Genomic DNA, 25,790 nt, shown 5'->3' with positions numbered 1-25,790 from the left:
GTTCGTTCGATTGGCTAACGAATCGATCAATAATGGCGAGTAGACTCGCGACGTAAGACCGATCTCTTTTCGCGATTGGCGCGTACCTTACACCGCATCCCATTATTTATTAACGCTGGCCTGACTCATTTTGGATTTTTTTCTTTTCCTTTCTTTCTCCCTTTTTTCTTTTTTTCTTCCTTTTTTTTTTCCTTTCTTCATCATCATGAGGTTGCGCTCGATCGTGCGAAATAGATCGACGAAACGATCGGAAGATATGTAAGAGAATAGAAAAAAGAGAAGAAATAAAAGAAGGAGAAAGAAGAAGAAGAAAAAGAAGAAAGAGAAGAAGAAGAAGAAGAAGAAAGTTTTCGATCGTCTAGCGATCGTACGGTTTGTGGACCGGCGAAAAAGGGGTGGTTAAACAGAGAGAAAGAGAAAGAGAGAGAGTGACGTGCCTCGGAGCGACAAGCGCCCTTTCCTACGTCTTCCCACCCCTCCTAGGGAAATCTCCACCACCACCATCGGTGCCACCACCACCATCACTACCTTCACCATCACCACTGCTACCACCACCACACTATCCTACCACACCATACATCGTTAGATCCGTCACACGCATTCGCTCGGAATTCGTCGACGGTGGCCGCGTCGTCGTTATATAGGTGGTAGTGGTAAGCCGACAGTAGCTGTGGTGGGGGGTTGGTGGTCAGGTGGGAGCGGTCAGGAAGAGTGGTGAGCGAGGAGAATGGTGGGGGGAAGGGGAAGGGGAAGGTAAAGCGGGGTGGCGGCTGATGGTGGATGGACGAGACGTTCGTTTGTTCGTTCTCTCGCGCAACCGCGTTTGCACGCAAGTGCGACAAAGTGCGCTTTCTCTCTCTCTCTCTCTCTCTCTCTCTCTCTCTCTCTCTCTCTCTCTTTCCCTCTCTCTCTTTCCCTCTCTTCCCGATAAAACGTTCTATCTCACTCTCTTTCCCCATCTCTCTCTCTCTCTTTCTCTCTTTCTCCGTCTCTCTACTTCTATCTCTATCTCTATCTATATATCACGGTCTATTCGATATATAAACGACTAGTCGAAATAATTACGTTAGAATTTATCTTCTAGGAGTAAGTAAAGAATGAAAATTTTTCTTTGGCCGAGTGTATGAGTTTGAAAAAAGAGGGGAAAGGAAAAGAAAGAAAGAAAGAAAGAAAGAAAGAAAGAAAGAAAGAAAGAAAGAAAGAAAGAAAGAGGAGAAAGGAAAAAGGAAAGGGAAAAAAAAGGAACGCAATAAGATTTGGAGTTGGTTAGAAAAAAAGGGGAAAAGGGGGGAAATTAAAAGTCACCTGTCGGGATCGGCTCTCGTCGGCATCGTTCGTTTCGTTGCAGGGAGGGGCGTCCGAAGGTGCGGTGGAAGGTTCGAGGGAGGGAGGAACTAGACGGAGAGAGAGATAGGGTGAGAGCGAGAGAGAGAGATAGAGAGATAGAGAGTCGAGTAGTGGGAGAAAGGGAGAGAAGGACACCGTATCGTCAGCGAGAGTAGTACCAATCGCGAGCCGAGTCGACGGATATAATCGTGGCCGTTCGAGGGAAGCGCATTCGAGGGTCGTCGTCGTCGCGCGTTCGAAGAAAGTAAAAAAAGAAAAAAAGAAAAAGAAAAGAGGAAAGGAAAAGAAAAGGAAACGAAAGAAAAGAGGAGAGAGAGAGAGAGATAGGGAGGAATAGTTAAGCTAGTAAAGGTGCAACGAGAGACAGAGCTCGTCCAGCTTTCTTCACTTTGGATTCTATCGCGACACACTCGGAATTGGATATTTTCCGAACGTTTTAGTATACCGCAGGGGTTGATTCTACCGTGTTTTCTCGCGTGCGTGTTCTCGCGTGCTTCTCGCGAGATTCGAGAACGGTGGGTGTTTAACCTCGAAGCTGATCGAAGTCGTTCTGTATTTTTCTCTGGAGGAAGAATCTGATCGAAAGGAAGAGAGAGATAGATGGATAGATAGAGAGACAGAAAGAGAGAGAGAGAACAAGAGAGAGAGAGAGAGAGAGAGAGAGAGAGAGAGAGAGATAATGAAATAGAAGGAAACAGAAAGATAACTAACTCATCGTTTTCGAATAAAAAGAGAAATAATAATATTAATAATAATCGTGAAGAAATAAGAAGACATTTAATTACAACTGGCGAGGTAACGGATTACCTCGCTCGAGGAAGCAAATTTTCTCATGGGTGTGGAACGATCCGGGATAGGAGCGCGATATATCTCGAGTGTGTGTGGGTGTCGCGGTCACTGCGGAGAGGGCTCGCAGTGGATAGCGCCATCATCGCGTCGGCCGCCACGTGAAGCGCGGAACCTCATTTGCTCTCTCCTCCTCTTATTTTTCTTCTTCTTCTTCTTCCTCTTCTTATTCTTCTTTTATCTATAAGCTCGTTCCTCGTTTTATATATATATATATATATATATATATATATATACATATATATATTTATATAAATATATATATATTTTTTTTATTCATTTCTTTCTATTATTTTTGTCCGTTTAATCGGCAGTGGAAATTACCAGTGCGTTTATTACTCGGATTAACAGGGAACGGAACGGAACGTGAACTGGACAAGAAGAAGGTGGATGCATGGAGTAAGAAGAAAATAAAGGACGTTATCTACATTATATATATATATATATATATATATATATATATATGTACGTATGTATATATATATATATATATCGTCGTGGTAGGAGGATACGAACGACATCGCTAAAGGGTCAATCTTGTTCTTGTGCTCCATCCTCGTCCTTTTTCTTTAAATTGCCAGTTAGAAGAATGCAAGCACTTCTATAACGTTATTCTAACTTTTTATAATCATCCGATTGCCAAGCAAAGAAGAGCAGGAGAATAACGATAAGGAGGAAAATAGAAAAGTTTGAAATGATAGAGGCAAGCCATTGACCTCTCTTTTCCTCTACGATAAGGGGAAAGCGCATAATCGAAGCCGGAGAAGAGCGCGAGAATCGCGAAAAGAAGGAAATCGAGCGAACGAACGAACGAACGAACGAACGAACGAACGAACGAACGAACGAGCAAGGGAGCGAGCGAACGAACGAGTCGAGTCGAGTCGAGTCGAGTCGAGTTGAGTCGAGACGAGTCGAGTCGAGTCGAGTAGAGACGAGACGAGTCGAGTCGAGTCGAGCCGTGTGGTGGCAGCCCAGTGACCCGTTTTCCCTTCACCCTCAATCGATGTACTCCTGTACTACCGTTTAAAAGGGAACGAAAACAAAACACGAGCTTCGACGACGACCCTTTGGTCCTTCCTCGAGGATATCGGGAACACGGCAACACGCTACCCGTGACCCCCTTTTCATTCCAAATCGATGTAGTCCTCGTTGATCGAAAGAGAGAGAAAGAGAGAGAGAAAGAAAGAGAGAGAGAGAGAGAAGGAGAGAGAAAGTCACAGAGGTAGAGAGATTAAAAGAGATAGATAGATAAAGAGATAGATAGATAGATAGATAGATAAATAGATAGATAGATAGATAGATAGATAGATAGATAGATAGATAGATACATAGATAGATACAGAAAGAAGGAGAAAGAGAGAGAGAGAGAGAGAGAGAGAGAAGGAAAAAGGGTTGAAAGTCTAGCAGGAGAGAACGTCTCTTCCTTTCTCCATCCTAAGAGCAACGTCCCTCGACGTCGTTCCATGCTGGATCCGAGAGTTGGACCAGGTACGACGGAGAGGGAAGAGAGAATGCGAGAACCTCCTAAAAGTCTGTGAAACATGATTTGTCATACGGATGTCGCGGGTGGTAATCGTAAGACGAGCAACACCAACGACGAAGACGAGGACGACGAGGAGGACGAGAACGAGAACGACGAGGACGAGGACAAGGATAATAACAACGACGACGACGACGACGACGACGACGACGGCGAAGAAGATAAGGAGGAGAACGAAGACAAGGAGGAGGACAAAAAGGAAGATAAGGGAACGAATCTTAGGTGGATTATCGAGTCTAACGCGTTGGGAATTATTCTCAGCGAGGAGGGTAGAATAAGAAGGAGAAGAAGAAGAAGAAGAGGAGAGAGAGGAGAAGAAGTAGTAGAAGGAGAAAGAGGAGAAGGAGGAGGAAGAGGAGAAGAGGAAGAGGAAGAAGAAGAAGAAGAAGAAAAAGAAGTGAAAGAAGAAGAAAAAGAAGAAGTGAAAGAGGAAGAAGAAAAAGAGAAAGAAAAAGAAAGCGAGGGCGCAACGTCGCGGGCGTGTTCGCGGGCGTTCGGTGATAAGGTGGTGCGTTCACCAGGTGTCGGATGACTCGGCGACGAGGGCTTAGATATCCCGTAGTCGTAGAAAAGGCGCGTTACCCCGCGATAATAATAAATATAATAACAACAGAAGTTTATATATCGTTCGCATATTCGAGAGGAGAACGTACGCGCGAGTCCGTCGCGCTCTCTCGTCGGCGACGTCGCCGGTGTTGGCGCTGCATAGCCGGCCTCCTAGCCAGGCCGCTGGCCAGCCTCCTGCCCATCAACGCGTTAGACCCCGACCTCCAACCCGTGATAAAACGCGCCCAATCTCTTTAGACCGTGATGGAGGACTTACCCGATATATCGCACCTCACTCCCGAGGAGAGGCGCATCATCGAGGAGGTTATGATACGACAGAAGAAGGAGGAGGAAAAAGCGAATGAGATTATGAGGTAAAAGATCAAATTTATTCGTTTGCAGAGAATATCATTTATTTTCGTTCCTTTTTTTTTCTTGTTTTCTTCTTTTTTCCTTTTTTCTTCTCCCTCTCTCTCTCTCTCTCTCTCTCTCTCTCTCTCTCTCTCTCTCTCTCTCTGCTAAGTAGTAAGATTCTATATTTATGTCCTATACTCTACGAGAGTCCTATACTCTCTTTTCTTTCTTTTTTTTTTTTACAATGGACAACATCTCGCGATCTAATCGATTTTATCTTTTTCAACTCCATCTCGTTGAAGTGGACTTGGAACGATCGTGAAAAGCTTCCTCCAAGAAAGAATATTTTTATATTCGTTTTATCTTCTGATGTTTTAACATATGTATATAACGTCAATGATATCGACCATGTTTATCATTTTGATTTGGTATCGATAGAACTTCTATTATCCTATCAACCTTCGAGACTATCGCGGATGGGGACTGACCCTGTCCTACTGTTTACTTACTTACTTACTTACTTACTTACTTACTTACTTACTTACTTACTTACTTACTGACTTACTTATTGTCATTCATATTTACTTATATCCATACTTCCAAGCTAAATTTCCTTTTAGAAGATCGACACCTCTTCTTTCTCGTTTTGTAAGATCACACTCTCTCGTGAAGAAGTAAAGTGGGCGTTCCGCGACAAGTAGATACGCGAACGTCTACGGTCGCGTCCTCCTCGTCGTGCGGCAAGTAGTAATGGATTTTAATGGTCGGACGATAAAGATAGCACCACAAGGGGCTATCGAACGTTGTACGGTCACCTGTTATTCGAAATACGTACTTCAATTTTTATCCTTGAATTCATTATCTCGTTGAAAATCATTCGACGAATCAGGTGGTCCTATGCATTCGACCTATCCTTCCTTTTCATCTATTTTTGCTACTCACCTGCTCTCTCTCTCTCTCTCTCTTTCTCTCTCTTTCTCTCTTTCTCTGCTCTTTCTATATATATATGTATATATAGAATATATATATATATGTATGTGTGTCTGTATAGATATATGTACATTGTACGTACATACACACGCATACACACACACATATACAGACTCTTGCCGCGCTTTAAGGAAATATTTTTGGATCTTCGCCCGAGCGAGATAAAAACCGACCCGAAACGAGACTCGTCCGAGCGTCGAATCACAAAGAGAAACGCCGAGTCTCCGTTCGTTCGTTCGTTCGTTCGTTCGTTCGTACGTTCGATCGATCGAGTTTTTATCTTGGGACAAAATCGTGGTCCACTTCTTTTTTCTACTTTCTCTCTCTTTCTCTCTCCCTCTTTCTCTTTCCCTCTCTCTCCCTCTCTCTCCCTCTTTCTCTCCCTTTCTGTCTCTTTTCCTCTCTCTTTCTATTTTTTCCTTTCTGCCTTTTTTATATTCTCTTCTTTTTTTTTTCGAAAATTATATACCCTTATCGATTGTACCAAGTCGCGCTAACCGCCGATGATCGTTGCACCGGTGAACTAAGTGGGTCAATGTTGCACGTGTTGCGAGATGGAAATTCGCAAATGCGAACGAGTAGAGTTGCTTAATGAAACTCTATTTCTTTTATTTCTTTTTCTCCTTGTCTTTTTTATTTTCGCTTTTCTTTACGTTTCTTTTATTTCCTTGCACCTCATATTTACGATCGAAAGTAAGACGAATTTTTTGAGAATCCGAGTATCGAACGTATCTATTCTCGAGGATGAAATTGTCGCTGTGTTGTAATCGATAAACTTTCAATGATTTCGTAGAATAAGAGAGACACACAGAGGGAGAGGGAGAGAGAGAGAGAGAGAGAGAGAGAGAGAGAGAGAGAGAGAAACAGGAAATTCGATATTAAGACGATCGAGGAGGAAGAAGTTTGGTTGGAGTAACGAGTAAGACGTGATGCTCGTTTCGTATCAACATAAGATTCTCTTCTGATGTAGTAAACGTGGACAGGGGTTAGTGAGACGAGGGACGTATACATATGTAGATACATGTGCAAAATGCAAAACGGCGAAAGCCCTTACGTGGCTTAGCAACGAGTCGCAGCTGCATAGGGTATGCATAGGGCATTGCAGCTGCGACTCTCGTGGATGATGGCCTGTGAAAGCGACTAGATTGGGACGGTAAATTCTTGGAAAGGTGAGATATATACGAGAGGTTTACGGATGGATGGCACGTTTTCTCTCTGCCTAACCGGACCTAAACTCGTAAAAAACAAAAAAAAAAAAGGAAATTACAGGGACCAACGAAAATATGGACTATCGCTTTCTCTCTCTCTCTCTCTCTCTCTCTCTCTCTCTTTCCCTCTCTCTTTCTCTCTATCTCTTTTTCTTGATAATATACTTCTTTTTTATATCCCTTTTAATTCCTCTCTTTCTTTTTCTGTCTCTCTCTCTCTCTCTCTCTTTTTTTTTTTTATATACACTTAACAGGATAGAGATTAACGTCACATACGAATGCTTCTTTGCTCTTTAGAGCAAACAAAAAAAAACAACGGGAGAGAGAGAGAGAGAGAGAGAGAGAGAGAGAGAGAGAGAGAGAGAGAAAAGAAAAGAAGAGGAACGCGATATCTCGTGACATTTCATTGGAACGTAGAAAAAAGAGAGAAAAAGAAATAAAAAAAAAAAAAAAAGAGAAAGAAAGAAAGAAAGAGAGAAAGAAAAAGAAGGGCGACGATACACGTTCGAAGGGTCGGAACTTTCTTCGTTTGTTACGTAGAAGCGCGCGCGTTCTCCGCATTATCGCGACGCGGAGGACGCGTTATATACATACATAAATACATATGTATGTACAACGACGACCGTTCTCGCTCTGCGGTATTTTATAGACTTTACGCGGTTTTTCTTACAATAGAGCTAGAGAGGATAGTAACGCAAAACGATAGGATTATATACGAGTTTTATATCCTTTTTCAGATCTAAGCGGTTGACAAAAATTTTCATACGATCCTCATCTCAATCTGTTCATCCTTATCCTCTCATCCATTATTTTTTCTTATTGCGTGGGTGTATATGGGCGTCCGTGTATCTGTGTTTTATTATAATAATAAGATTAAAGAAGAAAAAAGAGAGAGGAAAAAAGAAGAAAGTTAGAAAGAAAGGGAGAGTCTGGAAAACGATTGAGGGAAAACATTTTTGAAATGAAAGAGGAAAAAGGAACGAGAGAAAGAAGAAAAATATCACTTATAAATTTGGTTCTCTTTAAACTACATACATACGTACGTGCACACACACACACACACACACACACACACACACACACACACACACACACACACACACACACACACACACACACACTTACCATATTACTAGTATTATATTGGCTACCATTCGTGTCTACCATTTGAGCGAAAAACACTGGGGGATGGAAGAGGAGGGTGAGTCCCGCGCGTGCGTTTACTTTAATAAACGCTTCTCATCGTGTTCTCTCTCTTTCCCTCTCCTTCTTTTCTTCTTTCTTTTTCTTTTTCTTTTTTTTTTCTCTCGTTATTTCTCTCACACCTTTACGCGTATGGATAATAATTCTTGGTGGTGCGGTGAAGAGGGATGGAAGGTTGTGGTGGAGAAGGGTGAAGGGGTAGGGTAGGAAGGGGAGAGGGTGTAGGTGCTTTATTAACGCTCCAAAGCTTTTTCCTTTCGATCTCACGTACGATATCGCGACAAGCACGATGCTCGAGCAGAACACGAGGGTGAAACGAAAAGGGGTGGTTAACGTTGTTGGTTAAGAAAGTGGGTGGTTGGTTGGTTGGTTGGTTGATTGGAGGGTAAGGGTTTGAAGAAAGAGAGGACTCGGGAAACAGTACTCGAAAGTTTCGTCGAGTGCGGTAGTCGCCTTTGCGTTGCGTGCATGATTATTGATAAAATAATTAAGGGAGCCCAGGCAAGCACCGATATTATTTTCTGTCGTTCTTGTAATATTAAGACCGACCTTTTCGAACCAGCTCAAATCGAGCTATCAAAACGATTTCCTTCTTTTTCTCCAACTTTCTTATATCTTTTTCCCTTTTCTTTTTCTTGTTCTTTTTAATCGTACACAATTCGCAACTAAATATTCATTTCGAAGATTCTTTTTTTCCAAGAAAGAAAATTAAAAAAAAAAAAAAAAAAAAAAAAAAGAGCAAGAATTCGTTTTAATTTTGAATCATTTCGACGTTCGTGATATAAAGTAGTTATCTTTTCCGCACTTCGAGAGAAAATTTCTATCGTATCATAGACGTAACGCATGAGGGATCTCGTTAATTTCAACGATGAAAATTCGAACCTCGAGTAGAAATACTCAGATTTTATTTAATATCAAGGAGAAAAATCGGGCTTAACGGATTTTACTTATCACGTTGCCACGACGTCAATTTGTGAGTGGTTAACGAAGTTGTGACGAGATCTCCAAGAGGAGAGAGAGAGAGAGAGAGAGAGAGAGAGAGAGAGAGAGAGAGAGAGAGAGAGACAGAAGGAGGGAGGGAAAAAAACGAGGAGGAAACACCGAGTAATAATCCGATCTGATAAATCTCTCACGGTTTCCTCTCTAGTCGTCGGATCGGCCGTCTCGCGACATTAAACGAGTCGAATCGAATCGAATTCCGATTTTTAGGAGGAAAGAAAAGAGAATAAAAGAAAAAAAATAAAGAAAAGAAAAGAAAAGCAATGAAAAGGGGAAGGGAAGAAAAAGAAGAAAAAGAAGAAAAAGAAAAAGAAAAAGAAGAAGAGTAAAAGAAAGAGACAGTGGAGAAGGAGGTGGAGGAGGAGGAGGAAGAGAGAAGAAGAAGAAGAAGAAGAAGAAAGAAAAAATGAAGCACGATAACGCGACGGAGGATGGAACGCGCGTGAAATATTACAAGATAAATCGCGCAATAAAGTTCAATTTTCTAGATACGCTCCGAGTCATTGCCTCGAGGCATTACACTCCCTCGTGCTTTTCTATCTCACACAAATTCGAGTTCCTCTTTTCAAATCTTTTCCCCCTCTTTCTCCCTCTCCTTCTATTTCCACTTTCTACCCCCTCTTTTTTTCTTTCTGTAGTTCTCTTTCTTCTCTTTTCTCTTTGCTCTTTTCTTTCTTTCTTTCTTTCTTTCTTTCTTTTTTTCTTTTTGTTTTTTCTTTTTCTTTTTATTTCTTTTTCTTACTTTTTTTTTCTTTTTCTTTTTTTTACCTCGCCGCACGAATCTTTTAGAAAATAAATTTCATATATATATATATATATATATATATATATATATATATCGTGTATCTCGCGTAGTAACAAATAATCCGGGATAGTCCGATAAAAGAAAAATTGATCAAGGATCAAAAAGAAAAAAAGAGAATGTAAAACAAGAAAGCAAGAAAACGAGATGTGTTTCGTCGTCTTCATCTTTTCTTTTTTATTGGTGTTCCTCCCCCATCCCTCTCCCCCCTCACTCTTCAGCTTCCTCTATATTATTTAAGTTATAACGCGAATATGAAGTAGTTCGATAAAAAGTAATTAAAGATAAGTTCAAAAAAAAGCAGATAATAAAAATAAATAAATACAGAGAGAGAGAGAGAGAGAGAGAGAGAGAGAGAGAGAGAGAGAGAGAGAGAGAGAGAGAGAGAGAGAGAGAGAGAGAGAGAGAGAGAGAGAAAGAGAAAGGGAGAGATAGAGAGATAAAGAAATGTGCTTTGTCATTTTTTTATTTTTTATTTTTTTATTTTCTTTTCTCTTTTTTAATTTCTTCTTTAACTTGCTCTCCCTTTAAGTCGAAACACGTATTCCTTCCACGTAACACGTTCTCTTTCATTAAAGAGTATCTCAATCTTCAAACGTATTTGAATATTTCCACTCGAGCGACAGATAAGGCACGTAATGACGCACGTTCAACGACGTGGTAGACTCGTTTCATTTTTAGCGAAGGTACGATACACGTGGCTAAATTGGTTCAATGTGAAGGATGGAGAGAGAGAGAGAGAGAGAGAGAGAGAGAGAGAGAGAGAGAGAGAGAAATTCGTAGGACCGTTGACGCCTATCATGACGTCACGGCGACGGACTCACGGAAGTCCTTGAACGAGGACATAAGCCTTCGTCAAAGGATTCGAGGAAAATACCTACAACTACTTAGAATTTCGAAAAGAGGTGTTGCCTGTTAAGAGGTTACTACGAAAAGGAAAACTCTGTAATTCCGTACTTCCGTTGCGTGTAAACTTATTGATTTGTTCTTTTTCTTTTACTTCTTTTTCATGTATGTATTATAAATCGGAAGAATGACCCTTTTTTTCTTCGTACAAATTCGTATTAAACTAACAAGCATATGTATATACTTATACGTATTTATTATTAAAGAAAAAAAAATATATATATATATATATTTCTATTTTCATATATTTTATATTAGTATTAAGAAAAACACACACACGCATCATAATTTATATCCGTAATTTTTTGTTTTCTTTTTTTCTTTTTTTTTTCATACAATATTACATTCAATTGAATTTCTTTGATGGACCGTTTAATAATTTCTATATTGCTATTATCTTTGTTGAATATTAAAGATTCTAAGGATATTTTATGAGAGGGAACGGGGATAGTTCAACAAACACATATTCTTATTACGATCTTTATTAGAACGTCAGACATATTCGAGATATACACTTTGATAGATCGAGAAGTAATAAAAAGTATGCTCGTCTCGAGTTGTTGGCTTTCGTTTGACGATCGATCGTCCTGCGGCGCATTTTCCATATACTTTCTCTCTCTCTCTCTCTCTCTCTCTCTCTTTCTTTCTCTCTCTCTTTTTCTCTTTCTCTTTTTGTATGTCTGTCTTTTATAAAGATTCTTCCTGTATTAGTACGTCAATATCTCAATGTGCGTATGCATCTATATGTTCGCAGACGAAAGCAGGACGAGGTTCAAGTCCTGGAGGAAACGATACGAGCCCGTTCGGAGAAACACAAGAAGGCTGGGGTGGAGCTTAACGCCACGTGTCAAGTATGCATGAAAACCAAGTTTGCCGACGGCATTGGTCACAACTGCAACTACTGCCACATCCGGTGCTGTGCACGCTGCGGTGGAAAGGTCACTCTACGTTCGCGTAGGGTAAGCTTCAGATTGGATAAAGATTAAAGGAAGAAGAAGAAGAAGAGAAAAAAATTAGGGGAAGGAAAGAGAAGGGTGAACGAGCTAACGAAGGAAAAGAAAAATGAAAAATAAATTAAGAAATTTCTTGTAAAATTTATATATATATATATATATATATATATATATATATATATATATACGTACATAGATTCGTAGCCGCACGAACTCATTATTATTGTCATTAATCTTTTTTTTTTTTATTATTATACTTATCATTTTTTACCATATACACTTTTTTTCTCTATATTATCAATCTCGCACACATACTCACACGATGCAACTAATTTTTTCGTTATTATCTTTTTTGTCTTTTCTTTTCCTTTTGTTTTTCTTTTTTTTCGTTTTTTTCTTTTCCTTTCTTTTTTATCAACGTCGTGCAACCAGCGATTGCTCTTTCCTTCTACATTTTCTTTTCCTTTTCTTCTATTTCAAAATGGAAAATGAATATAGCGACGTTTAACGAAGTCAATTTTGGTGCGGACCAATAAACGGTTTACATGCGCTCGTACGTAAAAGGGTGGAAAGGAGACTAATGGGTGGATGTCAGTTTCCTAGAAACACTCACGAAGCTTCGCTAGTATAAAAGAGGATAACCAACGTGTGTCGTCGTCGCACGCCTGAAATACGTGGAAATAATTGATCTATAGCGAACGTATTCTCCCTCTCTCTGTCTCTCTCTCTCACTCTCTCTCTCTCTCTCTTATACTCTTCGCCACTCTCTTACCATCATCAGGACTGGTAGTATACCAATTAACTCTTATCGTATGTTTATACACACACACACACATATATATACATAAGTATGTATCTATGTATACGTATAATATCGATAGTGGGTGCAATGTCGACATTAAATGGTCACCATGTGGATGCGAACACCATTTACTTAACAGCCGTTCTTTTACGATATTACCTTATCCAATTACTACGCAGATTTCTATTGAACGTAATTTCTCTCTCTCTCTCTCTCTCTCTCTTTGTTTCTCTCGTTTCATAATTATACTAATAATAATAATAATCGATAAATCTTCTTTCCAATAAGAATCCGGAGAATAAGAAAGGATATTACAAAGATCTCGAAATAACTTGCGAGAGATTAACGTATACGAAAGGATAAAATCCATTTGTCTGAGAAGTCTGATATATTTCTCTTTCGAAAGTAGTCGATGGCGGCGATAGAGTCAGACGGAGAGCAAGTTGGTACTTACTTATTCCTTACAAATTAGTCAGTAATTTCCTTGACGTGGTTATTGACCGACGCGTCGCGGTTTCCTATTGGATAGATATGCCTCTCCGTGGAGAAGTCACTGGACCGTTTCTATAAACCGAATAACCTTTGACGTTTTCACGAGATTATATGTATAAACGTCGGAAGAGGGATCAACGATTAACGAGGACGTAACCTCTCGGATTCTCTTAACTTATTTATTGATTTTGACTGGCCGATTAAATTAACGTCTAAAACGTTTGATATTTGTCATCCAATAATCGTTATTATCGTCTTCCGATTGTCGTTCGTCATCTACGGTACATCACAAAACAACTAAGTTCATATTTATAGATAACTTCCGTAAGGATTTATATACATACATACATACATACATACATATATAGATACATACGTACATATATATATACACACACATATACATATATATCTTTCTCTGTTTCTTTCACATTTACTACTCTGGTCATAGTTGCCATTGTTCTGAACGAATCGATAACCACTACAAACTTCGAGCGTACGCTTGTCGTTCGAACGATATGCTTAGAGACATCGTCGAAGTGTCAACGCGGGTGGATAAGCGACGTTGCTGGCGAAGATCGTTAATAGCTCTTCGTACTGTCACTGCGCGGCCGAACGCCATTCTTCTTTATCTAAAGACACACGAAACCAAACACGTGTCCCGAGACACAAATTTCTTCTTAACATCATCGAACTTTCCTTTTTACCACCCTATGTAATTCCAACCTCGTTGGATTGATACACGTAGCAATCTATTGTTCTCTTCATCGGAATCTTCAAGAAGCTAGGCTCTTTCCTTTCTTTTTCTTTTCTTCTTCTTTTTTTTTTTTTTTTTTTAACTTTGAAACCACTTCCACTTATATAGTTAGAACAGTTATTATCTTTAATGGAACTGAAATTTTTGGAAAGTAGTATTAAAAATTCTCTTTATTTTTCTATATCTGTCTTCTTAAAGTCGGATACAAATTTTTCTTTCGCGTTAAATTATTAATATTTTTGGCTACAAAAAAGAAGGGTAAAAGAATGAGAAAGAAAGGAAAAATAGGAGTTACACTTCGTTGCTAGAAACAGAGAGAGAGAGAGAGAGAGAGAGAGAGAGAGAGAGAGAGAGACACAGAGAACGAGAAAGAGTAAGAGAGATGAAAAAAAAAGTATCTCCCTTCCTCTCCCTAGATGGTTACTCACGATCGAGGAATAATCGATTCGTTCGGTATCTTTGGGCATCGTTGACGAGTTCGAGACAATCGGCGTCAGGGGCATAGAACACATTATCATTTGGATCGATACTACTTCGTACACACACCGACAAAGACAACGTCGACGACGACGACGACGACGACGACGACGAGGGTAGCGCGTAAACGACTGACGTATATGGCGAGAGCAGAGCGTGCGAGTGAGATATACATAGCAGATGGATAGATAGACAGAGAGAAAGAGAAAGAGACAGAGAAAGAGAAAGAGAGATAGATAGAGATAGATAGACAGACAGAGAGAGAGAGAGAGAAGAGTACTTTATGGTAGAATCGGACACGCGTGTTCCTCTGTGGTAAAGAGGAAAGAGGAACAGATATAAAGAGATAGAAAGAGATAGATAGATAGATAGATAGATAGATAGATAGATAGATAGATAGATAGATAGAGAAAAAGAGATAGTAGAACCTTCTCTTCGTCAGGGACACACGCGAGCACAATGAGAGGATAGAGCGTCGTAAGCCGCGCGCTCGAGCGATACGCGACATCATCGATCGAAAATACGAGTGGTCGGGAGTACACGGTGGTTGGTGGGTGGTGGAAGTGTGCGGGAAGATGGGATACGGGGGACGGTAATGGTAGCGAGGTAGAGGAGGAAGGGAGATGGCAAAAAGAGAAAAAAAGAAAATGGAAATGAAAATCTCGAAAGCGAATCGCATTTACGGCATCTTATTTAATTGCGTTTAATTTTATTATAGTTATTCTTTTTAATTATGTCAGATACATATTTGAGATATTTTCGAGTATATTAGGTAATTGAAATTGCTTTTTTCTTCTTCTTTTATTTTTTTATTTTTTTATTTTTTTTTTCGTTACTGATTTCATCGACTACGTTTCGTATGATTTAAGATCTCTCTTTTCGAAGTAATAGTTCTTTCTCTCTTTCTTTCTGCCTTGTTTTAATCGCGACATTTGACGTGAATTTTTTTCTATGATTTCACGTCCATTCATCTTGTCGAATCATTGTCGCATTAATCATCATATCATACGACTCTAAACGATAACATACCTACCAAGCACGAAAGCATACCTATCTATCGATCGATAAATAAAAGAACCCACATACATACCCACAGTTATTTATTTTCTTTCTTAACCTTAATTCAATACTGTTTCTTTTTTTCTTTTTTTCATATATCACGTACGTATTATATTGTATGTATATATATATATATATATATATATATATATATATATATATATATAATACGAACATATATGTGTCTGCGTGTGTGTAACATAATACGTATAATACGTACGTACGTACGTATCAAGTAACATAAATTATTATCAAAGTTGCAGAGAGACAGAGAAAGAGAAAAAGAAAGAGAGAGAGAGAGAGAGAGAGAGAGAGAGAGAGAGAGAGAGAGAGGGAGAAAATAAGGTTCGGCATATCTACTTAAAGTTTAGAAAATTTAGAGCTCCGGCTTGTAGGTAGGTAGGTAGGACCGTTCTAGAGCTATAAATACATCAGATGTAGGTACTTACTTACTTCCTACGCGAAGTAGTAACGGTCAATGATTGTGCCCTCCGGCTGAGGGAAAGAAGAAGGAAGAAGGAAGAAGGAAGGAAGAAAGAAAGGAAGAAGGAAAGAAGAAAAGAAGGAAATAAAGAAATAAATAAATAAAGAAAGAAAGAAAGAAAGAAAGAAAGAAAGAAAGAAGGAAAGAAGGAAGGAAGAAAGGAAAGAAAGAAAGTAGGTAGTTCGATGATGACTCGTGGCCGTGTACGCGACATTGGCCGGCTGGCTTGTTACGCGCTTTCTTTCTTTCTTTCTCTTCCCCTTTTCTTTCCCGTCGTCACGGTTTAGGCTCTGCGTGGGAGCTTATGAATGGGGCGCGTCCCTGCGTGACGTCACCACGCGAGAACGTTGGACGCGCGATAGTGGTAGCTGGTGGAGGTGGTACCATGGATGAGAGATGGTGGCGGTGTGATGTTGGTGATGGCGATGATGGTAGTGGTGGTGGTGGTGGTGGTGGTAGCAGTGGTGGTGGTAGTGGTGATGGTAGTGGTGATGGTAGTGGTGGTAGTGGTAGTGGTGGTGGTAGTGGTAGTGGTAGTGGTGGCGGTGGCGCGTGCTAACGTTGCTGCTTGGCCGGGATAGGTGTGTGAGATAGGGGTGGGGGGTGCGGCTGACTAAGTCGATGGACGGCGAGATGCTGGGCTGGCTCTGTCGTGCGCGGGAGGCGGGTAGACGTGACGCAACATATTGATCTAAGTTTCGTAGTGCCGGCTCGCTCTGCTGCTTGTAGAGAGAAAGGGGTGCAGAGAGAGAGAGAGAGAGAGAGAGAGATAAAGAGAGAAAAAGAGAGGGAGGAAGGTTGCTGGAAACGAAATACGGGCTTGCCCGCTCGGTAAACTTACTGTGGGACTTGTAGGCAGTACTTGCGTCGATCTTAGGACGAAGAGAGAGAGAGAGAGAGAGAGAGAGAGAGAGAGAGAGAGAAAGAGAGAGAGAGAATGAGAGAAAGAGAGCGTAAGAAGAGATAATTCCAGGAAAGAATGATGATAGTGGTATATGAGCAAGAGAGAGAGAGAGAGAGAGAGAGAGAGAGAGAGAGAGAGAGAGAGAGGAATTTTCTTAGGGTTATATATTTTTTTTTTACCAATTATCAAATTTTTGTATCGAACGTATACGATTACGATAGTCACGATGATCAAATCGATTGCTTTCCACGTTTAATAGATGTCCATGATTTTAAAGACAATTATATTCTTATACGCTAAGCTTTCCAGAAAGGGGATCGCGTGCCCATCTTTTTTCTTTTATGTATCCCGCATTCTATATTAAGATCGAGGGTAGTCTTGGATGTTAGGAAAGTTCGTTTGCGAATCGTTTGACATGCTAGCTCGTCTGGGTGGTGACATTAAACGGAGTTATTGTTAGTGACTACAACAACGATATTAAAAATATCCTTCCCGTGGAGTTTCTTCCTTGTCCTTTCACCATTTGCTTGTGACGTTCCTGAAGGGTTTCGTTCTTTCGTCTGGCCAACGATGGCACCATCCTCGTTGCTCGCTTTTCTTTTTTCTTTTTCTCTATCTCTATCTCTGTCTTTATCTCTATTTCTATTTATTTGTTTCGTCCCTTCTATCACCTGGATGATGTCAAGAGACACAATAAAGACCTTTCACGAGCAAGCAAATTATATATCGGTAGGAAATCCAAAGGAAAGGTACGGATTCATACTAGGCGCAATCAAACGTATTTCCTCGGGAAAAAGGGGGAAAATCGTTTTCGCTGAAGTAGATATGTTCTAAGAAATAATTTCGAATTGTCGTTGAATCGAGAAAAGCATTCTCGTTATTCCAGTGCTATTTTAAGAACACAGGACTACGACGAGGACGATGACGACGACGATATCTCATCGCATAGCTTAACTTCCGTGCGTCTCGTTTGGTTCTGTTCGCATTACGCTCGAGCACGATTTTAGGATAGTCTTCTGAAGTAGAGAACAGGAGAAACAGAGAAAGAAAAAGAGAGAGAGAGAGAGAGAGAGAGAGAGAGAGAGAGAGAGAGAGAGAGACAACAGAGTCAATGCGACGAGTCTTAGCAACACCGGCGTAGGCTCTATCTACTCGGTGGTCTGAAGGGTCGTCTGAGCACAGCTACCACTCAACCATGTAGACTTTGTTGTCTAAAAACTAAAGGCGGCCTATGGTTTCATCTTGCCAACATAGCTTCTTTTATTTTCGTTAATTTTCTTTTTACGTCGCTTTCTTCTCGTCGAGCAACTCAGTATTTCTACCTTCCTCTTCCTCTTCCTCTTCTTCTTTATTTTCTTCCTTTTTTTTTCCCTTAATTATATCGTAGAAAATGATTTATCGTGGATGAACGATCGGATATTATAAGAAAATATATGAAAGATCGAACTGTCACGTGTTCGCAAGTGATATTAATTATATCACGCGATTTTATCTGTTTTACATAAACATTTAACAAGTTAGATGGTTGAACGAAACAAAGGATTCTTCTAAGATCAAATACATGCTTAACATGTTCTTAAGATGTGATACAAGAACGAGGGAGAGATAGATAGATAGATAGATAGATAGATAGATAGATAGATAGATAGATAGACAGATAGATAGATAGTAGAGTCGAAGATTAGCTCGTTGATATCGACCGATCGACCTTTCCTCAGGAGGTACCACGACCTCTCATCATCCAGGACGTTCATCCTCCGGTCATCTTCCCTTCTCAAATAGCGTCATCGCTTTCGTCCTCGTAGTTGACGTAGTCGGCTAGTTGTTTCTCACGTTTACGACGACTACGACGTAGCTCCTACGCAAAGCCGATAAAACGATCCGAATTAATTAGCTCTCTAATTAATTAATGCAAATCGCTTTCCATCCAGATCTCGTTAATGTGATCATTTACCCTTATCCATCCATCTATCTATCGTACCTATCGTATTACATCAACTTTTCTTTACATTTGAATTCTCATCTCTCTCTCTCTCTCTCTCTCTCTCTCTTCCTTTCTATCTCAGTGTACCATTTTAGAATGATGAGAAATAGCACGGACGTACAATATACACAATATCTACGTTGAAAGAATTCGGTACGTAGAATACGTGTGCGTTCTCTCTTTCGGATGACAGGGTGGAGGTAGGGTGGTTGGGTGAAGGTGGGGGTGGGAGTAGGGGGTACACAGAGCGAGGGTGGAAAGGGGTAGCGCTCTTGACATATTGCTACCTAGGCAACTCGACGAAGTGCTCTTCAGGGCTCCCTCTCCCAGACCTCTCCTGTCTTTCCCGCTTCGTTTCTCGGTCCTCCAGCTGTACTTTGATCCAACGCGGGCTGACCCACCAGCAGTCTGCACCGAGATTCGCTGGGCGTTGCAAGTCTTTTCGAAAAGGCTCCTTCTCTCTCTCTCTCTCTCTCTCTCTCTCTCGCCCTCGCTCTCGCTCTCGCTCTCTCTCGCCCTCGCTCTCGCTCTCGCTCTCTCTCGCCCTCTTTCTCTCTCTCTCTCTCTCTCTCGTTCTCGTTCTCTCTCTCACTCACTGTTTTGCTCACATACTGTTTTGAGAACTCGCGTGTACGGTGTTTGGATCAGTTTACAAGTGTCCCTCTTTGTGAATCTTAATGTGAACAGGTGCGTGAACTCAGTGATGTTGTGAATCTCATTTTCTCTTGTATATCGTTTTCTTTCTCTCTTTCTCTCTCGTTGGATGCTGCGTTTCAGATTGTTCTCGGTTGCTAACCGTGACGACAAGAGAATTCAGTTCGATCGGATCGCTCGAAGGTCACGTACTACGCGGCTGTCGGGCGGGCTGGTGACTCGTGACGAACGATGCGTGTCCTACTTCGGTTAAAAGGATGTGCCACCGACGTAGTCGTCATCAACGTAGTCGTCGTCGTCGTCGTCGTCGTCGTCGTCTCTTCATTTTTTGAACGCTATGTTTTAGCTCATCGCGCTCCCTTGCCGCTTTGCCCTTTTCGAAATGGGACGAGCTTTTATTTTCGTGCGATCCTTACAGCGCGACGACGACGATAATACGCGAGACAATATTTTCGTGAGATAACCGTCGAATCGATAACGTTCTTACCTGTTTTCTCTTCTTGTTCTTGTTCTTCGAATCGTTTTCTCTTTCTTTCTTTTTCTTTTTCTTTTCCTTTTTTTCTTCTTTTTGTATCTCTCTCTCTCTCTCTCTCTCTCTCTCTTTGTTTTTCTCTTGTCTTTTTTTGAAAGTGACACACAAAAAAAAGTGAAAAAAGGAAGAGTGCAAGGGTGCGTTCGACGCTGTACGCGAGTGTATCCACAAGTACGATAGTTTTTTTTTATTGGATTTCTTCGTCGATTATCTCTGTCCTCTTTTTTTCTGTGTAAGTGAATAATCAATATTTTTTATGTAGTTATCTCTTCCTTAAAATATACGTACAACCTTGGAGTTGCATCATTCGTTGAAATCAAATTCAAATCAATTTGTTTTAGCGTGTACGCGATCGTTCGCGTTAACGATTAGACGTTTTTAGAGAACCGATAGTTTATATTAGTAAACGGGAGCATACGAGAGTGTTTCATGAGAACGCGTGACACGAGTTCCCCAATTTGTCGTACGCGCCACACCGTAACGTTCGTCACTCGATTCCAGTCTATAGTTCGAGAACTACCGCCAGGTGCCGCATGCTTATCGCACAAAACCACCCCCTAACGACCACCCCACGACTTTACTAGTGTAGTTCATGACGCCTCACTGGGTACCGCATATTGCTCAACGCAATATACGCACCCAATTAAGATCCTTCCAAATCGAAATGAGAGACGTCACTCACACGCCTGATACTACGATTCTTTTAAATTGATTTTTTGAAATAGTAGCATCGATCGTGCTTCCGATTCTTATTCGAAAAGACAAGAAAAAAATATGTTAATTTCCCGAGAACCTATTCGTTTCTTTTCCTTTCTTTCTTACCTCGGTTTTTCTTTCCTTCTTTAATCTAGATTTAGAATCATTCCGACGATCCAACGAATTGATTTGATTTTGAACCTAGGCGTATCATATATTAGAAGATCTCGAGATTCCTCGAAATTTTAGATCGAACGTAGGAGATACGACGCTTAGAAAGATTTTCGGCGACGAGCGAATGAGAAATATGATCGATAACGAGACGTTCGTATATATTTAGGAAATATGGGTGTGCATCCTCTGTCGGAAGAAGCAAGAGGTCCTTACGATGACGAAGGCCGGCCTCGGTGCCGCGGACAACGCGATGCTGCCACGAATGCAGGAGGACATGCAGGTGGGTGGTCCTCCGGGACTCGTGGACCAAACTCAGGATAAGAGGCCGAAACTCGAGAGGGCGCACAGCGCAGCCGAGAAGGAGAACCTGCCTTTGCTGCAAAGAAGCGGAAGTCTGCTCAAAAGGCAGTACTCCCAGCAAGAGCAGGTGTGCTTTACCACATTTACATATTATCCGATGCTTTTAACCCTTTAATCGCCTGCCCGAAGGACACCCTGCGAGAACACATAGGTACCTAGTATTCTACACCTTCCGCAAACACCTTCGCGATCCTTGATTACGTAATCGTTTGGACTCAGTCTCGGGGCTTGATTAATGGCGAACACGAGACACCGGATATGGTTATAGACCAACACCTGGCACGAGAATTCGTAAGCGTCCAAATGGTACTCGCACGATTTTACACACCGATGCACGATACAGCACGATAACAAATCTCGATTGTTTATTATTATATTAATTATATCGTTCATTAGCGTATTCATTTTAAAGTAGGATCAAGGCTATGCGATTCAGGTCTTAAAGGGTTAAAGCGACGCTTAATATTAGAGCAACAGAGAGAGAGTCACGTTAAATGTAATGCCTAGCTCAGGATAACTCCACGAGATCGGCCTGTTACCAACTTTCAACGGGTGTGCTGGGAACGTGTGTTCTCGATCGACGCACCTTAACGTTTCCATTATTGTCGGGGAGAATCAGACGTCGGATAATAAAAAAAGGAAAAATGTGCTCTTTGCAAGCGCAGGTTCCAGGACGTCGGGTGTCCACGAGCGATAGCGGAGTAGAGATGTCTGTTTCACCTCATTCGAGAACTCTACCGACACCCCATGTAGTCGTTGGTTCGTATCCCGCTCAACAAATTCCAAGACATCCTGAAGCCTACCCCGAGGACGATCCTAGTCTGTACAGGGGTGAAATCGACGGTCTCATGAGACAACATCCGCAAAATTATCCGAGGCAACGACCGATCTATCAGGTTCGTTTATTTTCTTCCTAATAATCGCATGGCCTTTCTTCTTCTTCTTCTTCTTCTTCTTCTACTTTTCTTTCTTCTATCTCTCTTAACGACTAACGCAATAACGCATTCCAACGCGTGCTAGTTAAAGAATGACGCTTGTGTATGTGTACGTATTTATCTGTATGTGTCTATGCACGATTCAAACTACAAAGGACAACGTCCGAGAGCAATATAAACAGATGTCTGTTTATATATCACCCAGCTATCGGATCGCGTCTATTTATTTGGCACGATACTAACCGAGGACACGACATTCGTTCGGTAGATGTTTGACGATCAGTATAGGATACAGCTTATTTCGATTGCTTCCAGTGCGAGCTTTTTTCTCCATACTGATTTAATTTAGACTTTTCGTTTTCGAACTAACGCTTATCTCGCTTTATTAATATTCGATATATTAATCTCTAACCTTATTACTCTCTTCGATTCGAAAGCGTTAATTATATGAACGGAAGACTGACTAATAGAGGACGAGAATGATATTTTATGTGACCGAATAACATTACGCATAGGTACGTCGTAATTATTTAACCGAATTTTTATCCGATTCGATAATATTTACAAGGTATTAACGATTTTATATTACCTCTCTTTTATTTATATATAAATATAAATATAAGTATATATATATATATATACCCACGCACACACACACGCACACGCACACACACACACACACACACACACACACACATTGGACTGTACAATAAAATGAAGATCGATATTAATGTCAAATGTTTTAAAATATTTAAATAAAAATGTTAGAGATAAATTAAAGAAAGAAAGAAAAAGATCGTAATAAATGTTTATTATCGGAAACGATGTTGTTACTTCTGACAGGATCAGAACTCTGACATTGCAATGGCGTATGGTCAATCAGGGACGGAGACCGGTCCTTCGCGTGGACCGGTACATCCCTCGCAGCAACACGCTGTGGTACATCAAGCGCAAGGTACGCATCCCTCTCAATCAGCTGCCTCAGGTCAGAGTACTCTTCAGCAACAAAGAAGTTATAGTAGCAGCGAGGAAGAACGAAGTACGCCGGAATGTGGTAGCGACGAGCCGGACGAGTCCGAGAAGGGTGAGTCCATTCGTAATAATCATTAACGAAACTCTTATAAACCTTTTAATTATTAATCGCACCATCGATTTATAAATGAATTAATATCAACGAAATCCTTATATAAATAATTTGTTTATCGAAGGAAGATAAACGATAAAGGAGAAATGGAAATTTATGGACAACGAAGCTCGTAATCTTTCGAGAAATCTTTGAAATATTCGAATTTTCTTTTATCAATATATTCATACGATATTCGTACGAAGATAAACATAACAGCTGTTGTTTGGGTCGCGTTTTCTCTCTCCGTGAGTGTGTGTGTGTGTGTGTGTTTTTCTTTTCTTTTTCTTTTTTTTCTCTTAACGTTTACGATTTTCACAAGGCTCGAAGGTCGTCGAGATCTTACACGAAAGAAAGAGAGAGAGAGAGAGAGAGAGAGAGAGAGAGAGAGAGAGAGCGCATGCTGTTATGTTAGAACCTAAGGGGGTCAGCGTCGCCCTTGAAAATAGGTGCACGGGAAAAGCATGGCCATTCCGTGTCAACGAGTATCTAGTTTACGAAGAGAACGGCTGCACTTGTATCACGATATATTTACAGGCAGCCAAGCCGAGGAAGGAAAGCGTAATCGACCGATCAACGCTCTCTCACAGTCTATAAACTTTCAGTGGGGGTCGTTATTGGTTTGTCTCTCTCTCTCTCTCTCTTTCTCTCTCTCTCCCCTTCCCCTTCTCTTTCTCTCTCTACCTTCCACGGTATTAAACGAGAATCTTCTATAGAACTTTTTTCATGCTCGATATTTGTCCTTTTAATAAACATCATATCAACAATGATATATATATATAAATATATATATATATATAAATATAAATATGATATATATAATAATATATATGATATAATATATATGTAGTGTATATATATATATGATTATTTATATTTATATATATATATATATACGTCGTGGGAACACGATTCGAATTGATGATATAAGATAGTAATAGTAGTAGTAATAGTAGAGAAAAAAAGTTGTAAAATCGGGAAAGTTGAATTTACAAGTGGTTTTATGAGGGTCTCTCTTTCGAAAGAAAGAGAATGAGAGAGAGAGAGGGGGGGGGGAGGGAGGGAGAACGCGCAGTCACGATTTCATGGGGGAGGGAGAGAGAAGAAAGAGAATTCGTCGGTGGTTTGCATGGAGTTTGATCGAAGGTAGGGCGACACGAAGACAAGTTTCTATCGATCCAGGTATCCTCCAGGCAAGCATGATACACGTACTTACATACGTACATATGTACATATGTACACATAGATATACAATGCAATCGCGAGTTACACAGTATCGTATCGCTCATACACGTTCGATGAGGATTGGGTTATCAACGACTTTCAGAATTTTATTAAAAGTTTATGGCGTCCTCGAGAAAAATCTATGATAACGTATATTATTATATATTATTCCGTCGAATTTTTCTATAGATAGTTAGTCGTTTAAATAAAGCTTGAATAAGTGTAATCATATAATAAGATATTTTATAATTACGAGAAGATCAATTCTTTGTTCGACTATCTAGATGAAGATAAATAGAAAGGGTACAAAGAGAGAGACATAATAGAAATAGTGGAGGCGACAATGGAGGAGGTGACGCGTACGTAGGTAGCCGTGTCCCCATATGTATGTATTATGTATACATATACATACATACATATGTAGTACGTGCTTCACAGTTGATTAGACTCGAGATCGGCGAACCGTGAACCGATTCATCCAGGTGCACATCGTCGGTAGAGAAACAGAGAGAGAGAGAGAGAGAGAAAGAGAGAGAGAGAGGGAGGGAGGGAAGAGAGAGAGAGAGAGAGAGAGAGAGAGAGAGAGAGAGAGAAAGAGAGAGAGAGAGAGATAGGTGTACGTCGAAGACAGGAATAAACTCTTCCACACTCTCTTCGTCTACCTTTGTAACCCTGCTCGTTCTTTATTTAATATACCTTCCTTTTTTTTTCTTTTTTCATTTTTTTCTTTTTTCTTCTTCCTTTCACCGACACATCGAAGGTCGTCCGATATAATGTATAATGTACGTATAATTCCCGTTAAAATCACGGAAAAAATTTTTTTTTACTCTTACACACATATATATATATATATATATATATATATCTCAAGGCAGGAAAATTTTCCACGAAATTTTTCTCCCTTAATCGATAGAAAATTCGTCCTAGGAAGAGAGAGAGAGAGAGATAGAGATAGAGAGAGAGAGAGAAAGAGAAAGAAAGAGAGGGATGGTTTGAAAACGTATACATATCTATATATTCGCGTGTACAAACGGTACGATCGATTCCTATATTACCGACTGCACTTAAAAAGAAAAAAGAAGAAAAAAGAAAATGAAAGAAACAAAAGTTTCATCGAAATCCCTTATTTTTTCACAGGAACCTTTGATTACTTAAACCCAAATCAGAAAAATCCTACAATTTTTTAATATCACGAATATTTAATATTATTCTTCGACCGTTTGAAGATTTCTCATATCTGTTCGGGTGATTCTCCTTCTCTCTAGCTGTTTGCCCTCTTCCTTGGTAGTTCGATTTTGTCGAAGTTCACCACGTGTAGAGAAGAACGTAGACAGTATCGTTCGTTCGGCACGCGAGATATCCTCGATCGTATTACCCGATATCGTGCATCACGGCATACCGTTCGATATCCTGCGGGAATTCTCATGTTCTGCACTCTT

The 25,790-nt window shown here is 40.4% G+C and overlaps 1 protein-coding gene and 1 long non-coding RNA gene across 26 annotated transcripts in view; both read left to right on the top strand.

Annotated features, from left to right (window-relative positions):
* The first annotated feature begins 970 nt into the window (after positions 1 to 970).
* On the top strand, positions 971 to 3,288 carry LOC122638203. Its single transcript, XR_006329376.1, has 2 exons — positions 971 to 1,591; positions 2,545 to 3,288. It is a non-coding gene; the product is annotated as an uncharacterized LOC122638203 (long non-coding RNA).
* A 210-nt stretch (positions 3,289 to 3,498) lies between these two features.
* LOC122638198 (regulating synaptic membrane exocytosis protein 2-like) overlaps positions 3,499 to 25,790 on the top strand; it is an 89,695-nt gene continuing 67,403 nt past the window's right edge. For 12 of the 25 annotated variants that reach the window (XM_043831005.1, XM_043831021.1, XM_043831013.1 and 9 more), the window contains exons 1-5: positions 3,501 to 4,653; positions 11,496 to 11,700; positions 20,876 to 21,136; positions 21,735 to 21,965; positions 22,848 to 23,088. In XM_043831005.1, the coding sequence (XP_043686940.1) occupies positions 4,544 to 4,653; positions 11,496 to 11,700; positions 20,876 to 21,136; positions 21,735 to 21,965; positions 22,848 to 23,088 (1,048 nt within the window). In that variant the 5' untranslated portion in view covers positions 3,501 to 4,543. Of the gene's footprint in view, positions 4,654 to 11,495; positions 11,701 to 19,937; positions 20,072 to 20,875; positions 21,137 to 21,734; positions 21,966 to 22,847; positions 23,089 to 25,790 lie in introns of those variants that run through there. The other 13 variants (XM_043831004.1, XM_043831001.1, XM_043831015.1 and 10 more) reach the window with 8 other exon arrangements.

Source organism: Vespula pensylvanica, chromosome 2 (genome assembly GCF_014466175.1).
Source record: "Vespula pensylvanica isolate Volc-1 chromosome 2, ASM1446617v1, whole genome shotgun sequence".
Lineage (NCBI taxonomy): Eukaryota > Metazoa > Arthropoda > Insecta > Hymenoptera > Vespidae > Vespula > Vespula pensylvanica.
The sequence above is the reverse complement of the archived record's forward strand: the minus strand, read 5'-3'. Positions and strand labels throughout refer to the sequence as shown.